A 13,819-nucleotide genomic window follows, 5' to 3' on the forward strand; every position below is an offset into this window, starting at 1 on the left:
CTGATCAACTGACGCTGTTCTGCAGGGTTTAAAGTTTAATAGAAGTGTTTGATGTAATGGTAGTCAGAGGTATTTGGGTTGGGTCTTAAATATTATAAAGATTGGGTGTGTTCATAATAATGACCCAAGGGAATATGTGTAGTAGAGTACCTTAAATGTTATAAATGCTATAAGTGCCACTGAGCACTGGTGTAAAAGGAATGCCAAAGACGAAAACGAGAAAAAAGAAAACTGGCTTTGGAAGGCTGGCCTAATGCACCCACATTATTAGGGGCAACAGCCCATTACAGCATCGCTCTAGCAGTTGGAAAATCATCTTTGTTAAAGTTGTTGATTGGACTGTGGGTGGGTAGCACTGTGGTCCGATTGCTCCGGGCACTAGGCTCTGGCTGACTTACTGGTTTTTGTGTCATATATTAAAAATCCCCATGTTTGACTGTCAGGATAATTTGAAGGTGTCCGGGTATCTCGTGGTGCAATGCTGTCCCAATCCTATTCAGACTTGTGCGGGGTGTCGCTAACTCTATAACAGCCTTTAAATGAGTTGGAAAAAATGTTTTAAAGTCAATTCCCACTTTGGCCTTAATGTAAAGGTAGGTGTTGTTCATGAAGCAGACTAACACGGAGGTGCTCTGGCCATATCCGGAAGGCAGCAACATTTCTGTAAGGTAAAGTGGGGTGAGCCCTGCCTGAATTAATAAGGGGCTCTTTGAAAGTGTGCCACAAGGGACTTTTAGAAGTACAGGATCTGACAGGACAGTTTATTAAGACATGTATAGAGAACCTTGAATTTATTACGTGAATGTCTGCGGCAGCGTGGTGGTGCAGTGCCTCACAACAAGGAGGCCAGTGTTCATACCCCAGAGGCGCTCCTTGTGTTGAACTTGCATGTTCTCCCCATGGCGGTTTCCTCCCACAATCCGAAGACGTGTAGGGTCGGTGGTTTGGCAACATTAAATTGGCTCCAGATGTGTATGGTTCTGTATGTTCACCTTGCGATCGACTGGCACCCTCTCCAGATGCTAGCTGGGATAGGCTCCAGCCACTGCCCAGTGAACCAAGTTAAGTAAAACTTCAATTTTTATCATTTGCGGGCAGGTCACATCTGTTTTGTCTAAGGTGGATCTCGACAGGACGCAAAAGAGTGACGACTATGAATTCATTACACGTTTAACTCCGCCCAGGCTTAGGCACGCACCGTCCCGCGCGGTGCTGCAAGGATATTGGGTCAAGTTAAGCGTTTAAATCCGCCCATAATTAGTGATAAATGTCAAAACGCAGGACATCGGAACTTTTTATTTTCAAAGCGTTTTTTAACTGTGTCTATTTTACATTTTGAAATAAATCCGAAAGACAACCTTTTCAGGAAGCGAACACGCCATCGGTGCATTATTGCGCTAGCGGAACGAAAAATTCGACATCCGCTGTACTTTTCGGAACATTGTGGTGTGGAGCACCATGGCCGGAAGTGACCCTGCGGAATGTTTACGTTCGCGAAACACGTTTGAAACGAAAACGGAGAGAAAGTGAGAGACATGGAGGGCGTCACGGAAGGCACGTGGAGTAGCTTACCGGTGACGCTTAATGACAGTGTCTTACTTGCACTAAAAGAGCTAAAGTTTACGCATATGACTCCTGTACAGGTAAGACACGTTTGGTTTTAGTCTCACATCACGTACGTTGCTTTGAGGGTGTTATGCAATCACTTTGTTCGTCTTTTGGCGACATTTATTTTCCGTAATAATTTTCGCCGCTTTTTATATTAAATTGTATAGCAATACGAGTACATTGACTTATTCGATGCGGTTTTACTTTTTGGCAGTCCGCCTGCATTCCGCTGTTTATGAATAATAAGGACGTCGCTGCCGAGGCGGTAAGTTATCATCTGACTTCTTACATCTGTTTAGTCACTTATTTAAAATGTAGCTATTATTTTTAATAGTGCTTTCATTCAGGTCACGGGCAGTGGGAAGACCCTGGCGTTTGTGATCCCCATAATAGAGATACTGCTGCGGAGAGAGGAGAAATTAAAGAAAAGACAGGTAAGCCTGTTGCCCTACTTCTGAACGGTCTCCGTTAAACTCGGCTTGACGGGTTGTACAAATACGTTAAGTAAGTTTACAGATTCGGCCCGAACAGCCTTTATTTTGGCTTGCACCATTGAGAGAAGGCCAAAGACACATTACGCGACTTTTCCAACGACCCCCCCCCATAGGGAGTCGGAGGCAGTCTGGTAGTCTGACACCCCCATATATAATATTATTATTATTTTTATCAGTAAATGACCATCCACTAATAAGGTCCGTGTTTCTTTACACACTGCCGCTGGCTAAAAGTCCTCAAGACTCATAGTCACACTGAGGAGGTGCTCATCGGGCTACGCCATAGGTATACACAGTGGGCTTCAGCATATCCGTGGCAGAGGCTCGATGCAGAAATCTACTGCAGATCAACTCGCTCTGTGACCAAAAGGCGACTGCTTTCAAAGTCCAAATGGAGGGACATCTCCCAGAAACGCAGTGACCTGATTGGGACCCAGATAAGCGACCTGTACTTCTCATTTTGACAATGTTGTTTTGACAAGTAATCTGCTTAATGCTAACATTTCTAAACAAATTTGTAAAAGTAATGGGCAGCATATTTATTAAAAGAGTTCACTGTCGCTGTGATTTAGTCTTCTTTCAAATAACCAAGTAGCCGTTGTTGAACACATCACAAAATATGCCCCATTTGCCTGAAACCTCCCATGGTGCACCCCATCTTGTTCAAACTCCTTGTGTCTCAATTTCTTGCAGGTCGGGGCAGTCGTCATTACCCCAACTCGAGAGCTTGCCATTCAGATCAGTGAGGTGCTGGAGCATTTCTTGAGGCATTTCACACAGTTTAGGTAAGCAGACACGTGGGTTTTAATTTTTTTTTTTTTAATTGCCTCCGTTGTTTTTGTATCTTTATTTATTTTTTTACTCATTTTCCCCAGCCAGATTCTCTTGATTGGTGGCAGTAATCCAATTGAAGATGTGCAAAAATTCAATGAGAAAGGGTAAGTCACAGCGGCTTGGTTTAGGTATACAATTTTTTATGTACATTCAACATAAACATAAAATGAATTGCCATGGACTTACACCAAGAAGCATTTCAGTTTGAAGATTTGCCCTGTGGTAACCTGAAGGTGGTCAGCATCTGTTATAGAAACAGTTGAGCTAAAGGAGCAGCTCCAGTGGTCAGCCACGCAGATCCTGTCTCTGCGATTTGGAGCACTTCCTGGTGATGTCAGCTGATCCCTCGCTCTCCGTTAGCCTCGTTTCTGTGCAGCATCACCATATTCAAAAACCAAATTGTCAGAAGGCTTTTCAATTGAAAAACTATGACATCTTTATATCGAATGGCTGTGAAAGCCCAACACCCAGTCTGTAATTTTTACAATTGATTACCTGAAAGGTAACTTTGGGTTTGGTTTTGAGAATTGAAACAGTATGGAAAAATGTGTCTTATGATTAAAACAAACCCAGAATCCTCTGGGATACCCTAGAATTGGGTTGGGGAATTTAAAAGTCTGTTCAGCTCACCTTGTTAAGTAGTTAACTTAATTGCAATACAATGCAATTTATTTTTTGTGTAGCCCAAAATGACATAAGGAGTGACACAATGGGCTTTAACAGGCCCTGCCTCTTGACAGCCCCCCAGCTTTGACTCTCTAAGAAAACAAGGAAAAACTACCAAAAAAAACCCTTGTAGGGAAAAAATTGAAGAAACTTGGAAAAGGCAGTTCAAAGAGAGACCCATTTCCAGGTAGGTTGGGCGTGCAGTGGGTGTCAAAAAGGGGGTCAATACAATACTGTACAATACATAGAACAGAATAAATCCTCAGTACTGTATAAAAATAAAAATATCACAAGTAGGGATCAGAATATAACAGTAGATGATATCACATAATGTGATTTGGATTTGTTTGGAGTCCTGGAGATCTCGGCCATCAAGCAGTCTCCCCCTATTGGCCATTCCACAGCTAAATCAGTGCTTGTCAGCCAATCCGATGAAAGGACCCCTCTACCTGATGATTCGTGCGATCCTCCATTTATTGCATTTAATTGTCTTTCATTCATCCATTTCCTGAAACTACTTTTTCTAGCACAAGTTTGCAGCGAGCCGCCACCTATGCAGGCAATATTGGGTGCACATCTTAAGTAAGTGGCTATAGGAATCGCCATACATGTCCACACTTAGTGATGCACAATAAACTGGCAGTCGTTCATGTATGAGAACTTGGTTTGCTGACACATTAAGTATGCACCATACTGTGCACTGTGTGGCTTGCAGTGTCAAATGCTGGCTCCAAGGTCAAGAGACAACAGAATAACAGATTTGACTACTTATTCTCTTTGGCTGGGACAATGTAAAAATGATTTTAATAATGAGTCATTTAAAAAGGCACCACCTTGCTGCCTATTTTAAAGGTTAAAGGAACAATCCTGTATTATATGAGACATTGCCAGTTGCTCTTTTATTAACTGAGCCCTTCTTTATATAAGGAAGTTGATGCATTCAGTCAAGATTGGCTGAAAGCAAACCCCATTACTCCAAAATTAACAAACCGTATACGCTGTGCTTTTCATTTAAAACACTTAAATAAAATCAAAAAAAGATGTTACTGTTACAGAATATTTTTTTTTTTCTGAAATGAAATCAATTGTCAAAATTCACACGGTTGAGGGGGGATCTTTATATCATCGAAGCAGATGAAGTAAGTCCTCAGGTGACGCAGATAATGAGTTGCGGTTTGCTTAGATAAATGTTAAAGAACAGGAAATTCTAAATGCTGGTATCGTCTTAGACTTGCCATTCAGTTATCCGTATCCGCCTAGAATTTCCTTTTCAGTGAATCCTTAACAATGTGGATACATTTTAGTTTAGAGGTAATCTAATCTGGAGTTCTCTTTCCTAGGATGACCTTTTATTTTTATTTGTTTATTAATTTTTTTTTTTGTGATTCTTCTGAATCTGATTAGGGGAAACATCATAGTGGCTACTCCAGGCCGTTTGGAAGACATGTTTAGGAGGAAAGCCGATGGGCTGGACTTGGCAAGCTGTGTTAAGACACTTGATGTTTTAGTTTTAGATGAAGCCGACAGGCTGCTTGACATGGGATTTGAAGCCAGGTATGGTGAGACAAATTATCTTCTCTTAATTATGCTTTATTTGATTTGATACACTTTATTAATCGTTGAGGGGAAACAGTCTTATTGTGCATATTAAATAACATTGAGTTGTTAGAAGTGTCTTCAATAATGGACATTTTCTCCTTTACTATTTTGAGATTTCACTCAGTGTGACGTTTGCTTTTAAGTTGCCCTGGCAGGGCCTCCTAAAGATGTAATTTTCCTAAAAATTGGAATTGAAATGGCACCTTTTGTGTGATGCATTGTAACACTTTATTTGGCAACAAACAGCCATTTATAATGAAAGTGTGAAGAGGAAATAAAAAGGGTCAATCAATATTTTCTAATCTCTGTGATTGCAGTTTAAATACTATTTTAGGGTACTTGCCAAAACAAAGAAGAACGGGGCTTTTCTCGGCAACACAGACTCAGGAAGTGGAGAACCTAGTTAGAGCCGGCCTTCGTAATCCTGTCCGAATTACGGTCAAGGAGAAGGGAGCAGCTGCAAGCAGCACCCAGAAGACACCAGCCCGACTCCAAAACTATTATATGGTGAGAGACTGAGATTGTCACATTCTTGTTCCTGTTGAGTCTTAATTCCGGATTGCTGAAGGCCAGCACAATCAGCCATAATACAATAACCATACACACTCTGACAAGAAGCAAATTTAGAATCGGCAGCTACGTTAACAAGAAGATCTTTAGGAGGAAAGAAGAGAATTGGGGTGCATGCACAGACATTTGGCAACTAGGAGCGTTGTCCCTGTGAGACTGCATCACTAACTGCTGTTTGTTTAAAATGCTCATGAATTACGAGGACATCTGTAATGTATCCTTATACAATTACTTCACTCTGAATAAACCAGGCTTGTTAAAATATTGAAGACGAGTTCAATATCTTTAAAAATGATTCACTAGCTTGGAAGTTTTGGCATTTTATTGTTCTACACCTTTGAATCACATTGTATTTAATTTGTTTTTTTTGACACTGATCAAGACAAAAACACTCTTTAATGTCTAAGTGAAAAAAAAAAAAAACTACAGATTGCTCTAAATTAGTCACAGATATTAAACACAAAATCAATCACATAAATATTCACCCCTTTCAGGTCAGTAGTTAGCAGATGCACATGATGCAGCCTAATGTTGACTTGAGTTTGGGAGTGTGGGATACATATCACCCCACCTCTGCCCCCGTGCTTTCCCCCAAATGCTTGCTTTCTTATACTACAGTGATAGAGCTTTGGTTTACATATTTAAGGACAAGGCTTGGGGTGGTTGAGCAGAATGAGAAATGCTCTATCATTCTTCAGTGACCCTTTTAGCTTTCTACACTTAGTTTTATGTTTTATTCTTTGATGTTTCTGAAGTGTAATTTGTTTGTTGGATGACTAAATGCATTTTGGAGTAGCCAATCATTTGTGTGCCATCCTGGCAGCACAGTGTTTAACATGACTGCCTCATAGCAAGCAGCAGAGTCTTAAGTTTACATTTTGACCTGACTAATGTCTGTGTGGAGTTTGCATGTTCTCTTCAAGTCTTCTGCTTGCTTGCATATTTCAGCTGTGGCTTGGTCTTGTGTGACACTGTAATAATTTCGTCTGTGATGTGTTCAGCTTTCTCACATTTATAGTGATATGTTTTTAGGTGTGTAAAACCGAGGAGAAGTTTAATTTGCTGGTGGCATTCCTTCGACAGCACAAGCATGAGAAACATTTGATCTTTTTCAGGTTTGTTTATTTCCTTCTACTACTGAAATGTACCCCATAACTATCTTTTTATTACTGCAAAGTATTAGTAGGTTTGGGACAAATTGCCTTTTTAGGGTATTAAGGGCACATTTCATCGTTCCTTAGTCTCGAGCAGAGGCAACTGTGTAGGGACCTAATCCAGGTCTTCAGAGATTTGAAAGACATTAATAAAGTAGGTGCAGCCAAATTCTTTTTGACTGAATGGCGAGTCACCAGTGGAAGTTAAGTAGAAGTACATTTAGGACTGAAGCTGGGAGTCCCTTCTTCACTCAATAAGTTGTGGGTATCTTGAACAAACTACTGAACCATATACAGTAGTTGAAGCAGAAACCTTGACAATCTTTAAGAAGGATCTGGATGAGGAATTTGGCAGCTCAGTTATTAGCTAAACAAACAAGCCAGATGGACTAAATGGCCTCCTGTTTTTTGTGAAATTTCTTGTGTTCTTAAGAAGGCAAATAAAATTTGAGCCTCTGCAGTGGTGGGAGTTAAACCTTGGATCTGGGGCTTTTGTTTGCAAGACAGTGCTAGATTTACCTCTTTTGAACTTATGCCGCATCTTTAGTTCTTATTCTGTGTCTTTCTTGTTTTCTCAGTACTTGTGCTTGTGTGGAATATTATGGGAAAGCTCTAGAAAACCTGGTTAAAAATACCAAGATTCTCTGTATCCACGGAAAAATGAAACACAAACGGAACAAAATCTTTACTGAATTTCGCCAGCTGAAAAGGTAATGATGGATGCGGTTTTGATTAGCACCCACTGTATTGAGCATGGGAAAGGTGCTATATAATTTATTATTATTAATATTATTATTGCTCCAAGAGAACTATTAACTTTCTTAGTTAATTTACTTATTTGAATAACACAACACAGTGAAGGAAAAAACTAATTAGGCTGACATCTGATGTAATGGAAAAGGTGATTCAGAAAAGAGATTCATGGATTGAAGGCCAGACGTCCACATTACCATCATCATCAAGTTCTTCCATATGAAGCCTAGAAACCATGAGGACTGATTGAGGTCATTTATGTTAGGTTGAATTCCTAGAGGGGGCTGGGTGGCCTCATGGCCTGGAACCCCTGCAGATTTTGTGTTTTTCTTTTTTTTTCTCCAACCATTTGGAGGATGCTAATGGAAAGTGCATTTGTATGGAGTTTTAAACATATCATCATTATTGAGATGTTATCTTACAATTCTGATGTAAATGACTTTAATACTAACATTTCTGCTCATTGTTTTGTATACTTCTTCATAGTGGTATTTTGGTTTGCACAGATGTCATGGCAAGAGGGATTGACATACCTGAAGTTCACTGGGTCCTGCAGTACGACCCACCCAGCAGTGCAAGGTATACTGGTCCACATGTGGAAATGTCTAAAAGCTACTTTTAAAGTCTTACTTTTTAAAATGTGTAGTCTGTCTAGCTGAAGTAGTTAGACTATTTTAGTTTAGCTCAAGGAGGGCTGGAATATAGTGTTTCCTTTTTTTTTTCTTCCGTACATTGATTGATTAAAGGTCATTTGATTAAACCTCTTACTTTTATTCTATGTTAATTAGTGTTCCCTTATTTTAATTCTTATTTATGTTGTCTTTTTTCTCTCTTGTAATCATGTAAAGCACTTTGAGCTCATCATTTGTATGAAAATGTGCTATAAAAATAAATGTTGTTTTTGTTTCCTGTTAAAATTTTGCAGTGTTGTTAGAATACATTAGTTTCTGTCTAATTGTCTATTTCTTTATTAGTGTATGCCAGGGGTGGACAAAGTCAGTCCTGGAGGGCTGCAGTGGCTGCAGGTTTTCGCTCCAACCCAGTTGCTTAATTAGAAAACATTCCTCATCAATAGTTCAATTTCATGGTTTGTTAGTGCTTTAACTCTGCCATATCAGGCCATTCTCATGTCCTAGATTTTATTTACTTTCTAACGATATCATCAAAATTATATGAGGTCTAAAATGTATGAATAATGCTCAATCTTTCACTTTTTTCTCTTCACTTTCCTCCAAAGTATTTAATTAAACCAAATAATGTGCAATAAATACACACAGATGTAAATGGAAACAAGCAAAATGAAGAAATGCTGCTTTCTTTTGTCATTTGAATCTTATTGCTAATAAAAAATCCATTAAAAACCAAGAGAACAGCTGTTTAAGACTAACATAAGCAATAAGGGTTCAAAATCCTGATGAGCTAGACAACTAAAATGAAGCAGAAGAGTTACTTGATCAATGAATGCTTCTTATTAAGCAACTTGGTTGAAACAAAAACCTGCAGCCACTGCGGCCCTCCAGGAATGACTTTGCCTACCCCTGGTGTATGGCTATTTTAAATAATGTAAAACATAATGAATGGTGTAGTTAAAACATCCATCCATCCATCCGTCCGTCCATCCATCCATTTTCTAACCCGCTGAATCCGAATACAGGGTCACGGGGGTCTGCTGGAGCCAATCCCAGCCAACACAGGGCACAAGGCAGGAACCAATCCTGGGCAGGGTGCCAACCCACCGCAGGTTGTTAAAACATTCCAGACATAGTGACCTGGATAATTTGAGTGAATTTCTTATCACTCGTGACACAGTAGTGAGGGTCACTTTCCATGGTTGTTTCAAATTGGGTCCTCGGAACACACAGTAATGTGGAACTTGCTGCCTTTAACGGAAGGTGTTGCATAGTTAATGTTAGATAGTTGTGTCATTGAATTCCTGCTTATGCACAGTGGTCCAGTCTCAGTGATGCTATTGATGCCCTTAAGGTCACAGAATCTGCCCTTGCATTTCTTTAGATAGACAATTTTATATAATCTAAGCGTAACGGCTTGGTGTCAGTCAGGCACACCGTTGTTAGTTTAAGCACTATATGTGTATTATTAGAATTTTCCAAGAAGTGACTCAGAATGAATATGCGATGTTCCTTAAATGCTGCATGGTGCCTAAAGAAGTGATATATAGCCAGAGTGCTCCATAAAGGGAAGAATTTAACTTAATGTAAAATTGTTTTAGTTTCAAATCTGGGCGCCATTGTAGATTTCCACTTTTGAAATTGCCTTCATACATATCACACTTATGGGCGGCACTGTGGCGCAGTGGTAGCGCTGCTGCCTCACAGTTAGGAGACCCAGGTTCGCTTCCCGGGTCCTCCCTGCGTGGAGTTTGCATGTTCTCCCCGTGTCTGCGTGGGTTTCCTCCCACAGTCCAAAGACATGCAGGTTAGGTGGATTGGCGATTCTAAATTGGCCCTAGTGTGTGCTTGGTGTGTGTGTCCTGCGGTGGGTTGGCATCCTGCCCGGGATTGGTTCCTGCCCTGTGTTGGCTGGGATTGGCTCCAGCAGACCCCCGTGACCCTGTGTTCGGATTCAGCGGGCTGGAAAATGGATGGATGGATGGACATATCACACTTTTTCAGTCTGTTTCCTTTTGTGATATAAAGATTTGGAAAGTTGACATTTTGGGGCCAAAATAATGTCTGCTTTTCACATTATTTTTTCTTTTTATAGTGCATTTGTTCATCGATGTGGACGGACAGCTCGCATTGGCAATACGGGCAATGCTCTTGTGTTCCTGCTTCCAATGGAGGAATCCTACGTCAATTTCCTTTCAATCAATCAAAAGGTAAATACCAACAATTGAAGGTGAGCTGTATTAGCGAGCTCTTAGAGAGCAAAAATCAAATTAATACCTTGTGAACAAACTAGGAATAGACTAAAGAAGAGTTGGGGCTAAACAGGACACCCTGCTTAATGTCCAGGTTGGATTTATTAAAGAGAGCAAAAGGAACCTTGAAGAGATATTTGTTGGCTCTTGTTGCCTGAAAATAGCTTCCAGAGGAGCGGAGGTCTAACTTAATATATGGGGGCTGTAAAGTAGCAGAGAAAGTGAAAGGCGTGGAGCTAGCGTCATCGAGACAGGAAGTGATCTCCGTAGTCTTCTGGAGTATTCTCTTCCAGTCAGTCAGTCATTATCCAACCTTTAAAAGCCTGTACAGCAGGTGTCATTTTGTCTCACCGCTTTGTTTCACAGGACTTTAAAGCGTCTTCCAAGAAGATCACGTCTGGACCAAGTTTTTTTTTTTTTTTTATTATAATAGAGAGATGTGTGTCTGTTTTGCTTTTTTTAATCTCTGATAATGACTGTATTAATGTTTTCATTTATGGTCAGTGCCCAATGCAGGAGATGAAGCCTTTGAAAGATACAGTGGATGTCCTCCCCAAGTTGAAGGCAATGGCCAAGGCTGACAGAGCCATGTTTGAAAAGGGAATGAAGGCCTATGTTTCTTATGTGCAGGCCTATGCCAAGCACGAGTGCAGCCTTATCTTCAGAATAAAGGGTAGGTGTGCAAGCCGTGTGGCAAACTGGCCTTTTGAAAATGACTCTGTTCACGTAATCATGATACCCTTTACTCTGTCTGGCTGGCCACTGTTTGTCTCCTTTTTTGTAAAAATTTTAGCTTATTTTCTATATGTGTTGTTCAGGTGTTACATGTGTAGACTGAGGCATTGGCAGTGGATATTTTCTATACCTGCCTTATTACTTTGACTCTTGTATTTTATTTTTGTATAAATTGCTTTCCCCAGATAATAACTAGAAGGGTCTCCTTTGTAGTGCATTTATGAATAAGGTCTGATCTTTCTGTTATGAAGGACTAATGCCGCAGTTTTGATTTTTCACATGTATTTTTGCAGATCTAGACTTTGCAGCTCTAGCACGTGGATTTGGTCTACTAAAACTGCCAAAGATGCCCGAGTTAAAAGGAAAAAAGTTACCAGACTTTATTCCGGAAGCCATTGACACAAATTCAATCCAATATAAAGATAAAAACAGAGAAAAGCAAAGACAGAAGATGTTGGTAGAAATACAAGACAGGGAAAAGCCAACGGTAGTCAAAAAGAATTTTTTGAAGAATAAGGCCTGGTCAAAGCAAAAGCTGAAGAAGGACAAGAAGAAAAGGAATGCGGAAAAAAGGAAAAGACAAGCTGTGAGTGTCGCTCTTTACGCCGATTATATAGTAGCTCAATTTAGTGTTGTGTGTATTGGTATTTAAAGGGATACTCCAACCATATTCATTTATTTATTTATTTATTTATTTATTTTTAATCTTTCCTCAAGTTGTTTGTAGCAATGTCAGGGAAGAAAATAATGTTTTGTGGAGAATGGCAATAAAAATGTTTGGTATTAATAGAAGCCAGTAGTGACCAATGCTATAAAATGCCAAATGATGTGGAGAAAAAAAAAATCACATTACTCATTTTGCATAATCCACATTCCTTTATCCAATCGTATGCTCTTAACATTCACAACACATTGAATTTTTCCTAAAATATTTGAAATAGTTGCTTCATGAAGTGTTTGTGTGCATCAGAAATAGGAAACGCAAGTGACATGGGATTCACTTTTTGAACTGATCGTCCACCTCCCCCCCCTCATTTATTGGTTAAGAGTCTTCTCTTCAATTCAGAACGTCAATCCCATGTGATATGGCATTTCCTGTTTATAAAGTCTGCAGTATTTTCTGCAAGTATCTGGAAACTTCTTGGGTTTGGCAGATTCCGGTTGATTAGGAGAGGCAACTGGTATTTCGGTGGCACAGTGCCTCAACGTTATGAGGCCAGACATCCTCCTTGTCTCCGAAACAACAAAAAGCATTGTTCTCTTGGAGCTGACAGTCCCACGGGAGGACAGAGTGCTGGAGGCCCTTAAGAGGAAACTAGACAAGTGTGAGGATCTTGTGCTGGACTGCCATTAGCAGGGCTGGAAGGCACGGTGTAAGCCGGTTGAGGTTGTCTGCAGGACAGTCATTCTGTACAGCCTTCAGCATACTTGGCAGCACTAGAGAGAGATGGGGAGAAGAGCAATCAGGAAGGCAGCAGAAAGGGCCTCCAGGTGGCTCTTTTAGGCCCATGGGGGAAGTGCTACCTGATCAAACATGACTGCGGTTGCCTGAGTGAGGGTGTCTAATAGACTTCATCACTGATGATGAGCTCGGGAGCATCAAAATATCTAATTACTTATCCTTAAACAATATTTTAGGAAAAAATGTATATGTTGTGCATGTTATGAGCATACAACCGTATCAGGACATATGGATTGATGTGGATTGTGCAACACGAGTAATGTGAGATTTTTCTTTTCTTTTTCCCATGGATGTTTTTCGCATCATTTGCCGTTGTATAGAATTGGTTTCCCTTGGAGGTCTATTATAGCAAACGTCTCTGTACCCAATAACAATAAAAGATGAAAATGTTCTCAGCAATTACTACAAAGTACTTGGGGAATGTAACATCAAAAAAATCCTTTTTGGGTGGAGCATTCCTTTAAAGATTAGGAATAGCTTTGACATCCAAGGATTTTGTTATTGTGCTAAATATTTTATTTGATGGCAGCATTAAATGCACTTTATATAGAAATGTGTTAGCACTTAAAGACTACCCTGGTGAAAAAGTAAACTTAAAAACTGTTTTTAAACACCCAGGGCTCTGACATGGAGGAGGATGATGATGATGATGATATGGAAGAACTGCGTAGTGATACCAGGCTACTAAAAAAGTTGAAAAAGGGAAAAATAAGTGAAGAGGACTTTGAAAGGCAAGTGACGGCAAGAAAAGCATCAAAGAATCCAAAATGACCCTGAAATTTGAGTACATTCTGAAACTGTAAATATGATTCCATTAAAATTTTAATTTTACATTAGTGGCACGGTCTGTTTTAACACATGCTGTATATATGAAGTTAAACAAGGTGATAAAGGTCTGTTTAAACCTGTAGCGGTTTTATTTTTCACAATCCATTACAAACAGGGTCACCTCTAGTATAACAATAAGGACCCATTCCCCCAGGCAGGATTGTGTGTGTTTAATTATTTACAAAAGTAACTGCAGACAAGTGTCAGATTGTATTTTAAAGTTAATAATAATAAT

The 13,819-nt window shown here is 39.9% G+C and overlaps 1 protein-coding gene across 1 annotated transcript; it reads left to right on the forward strand.

Moving 5' to 3' along the window:
- The first annotated feature begins 1,052 nt into the window (after positions 1-1,052).
- On the forward strand, positions 1,053-13,664 carry ddx55 (DEAD (Asp-Glu-Ala-Asp) box polypeptide 55). The gene is made up of 14 exons (XM_039772013.1): positions 1,053-1,643; positions 1,823-1,873; positions 1,956-2,042; positions 2,796-2,887; positions 2,978-3,040; positions 5,007-5,156; positions 5,519-5,708; positions 6,804-6,886; positions 7,504-7,635; positions 8,165-8,257; positions 10,403-10,517; positions 11,064-11,232; positions 11,588-11,880; positions 13,375-13,664. The coding sequence occupies exons 1-14, from the start codon at positions 1,536-1,538 to the stop codon at positions 13,525-13,527; spliced, it is 1,779 nt and encodes a 592-aa protein (XP_039627947.1). The 5' UTR covers positions 1,053-1,535; the 3' UTR covers positions 13,528-13,664.
- Positions 13,665-13,819: the final 155 nt, after the last annotated feature.

Source organism: Polypterus senegalus, chromosome 12 (genome assembly GCF_016835505.1).
Source record: "Polypterus senegalus isolate Bchr_013 chromosome 12, ASM1683550v1, whole genome shotgun sequence".
Classification (NCBI taxonomy): domain Eukaryota; kingdom Metazoa; phylum Chordata; class Cladistia; order Polypteriformes; family Polypteridae; genus Polypterus; species Polypterus senegalus.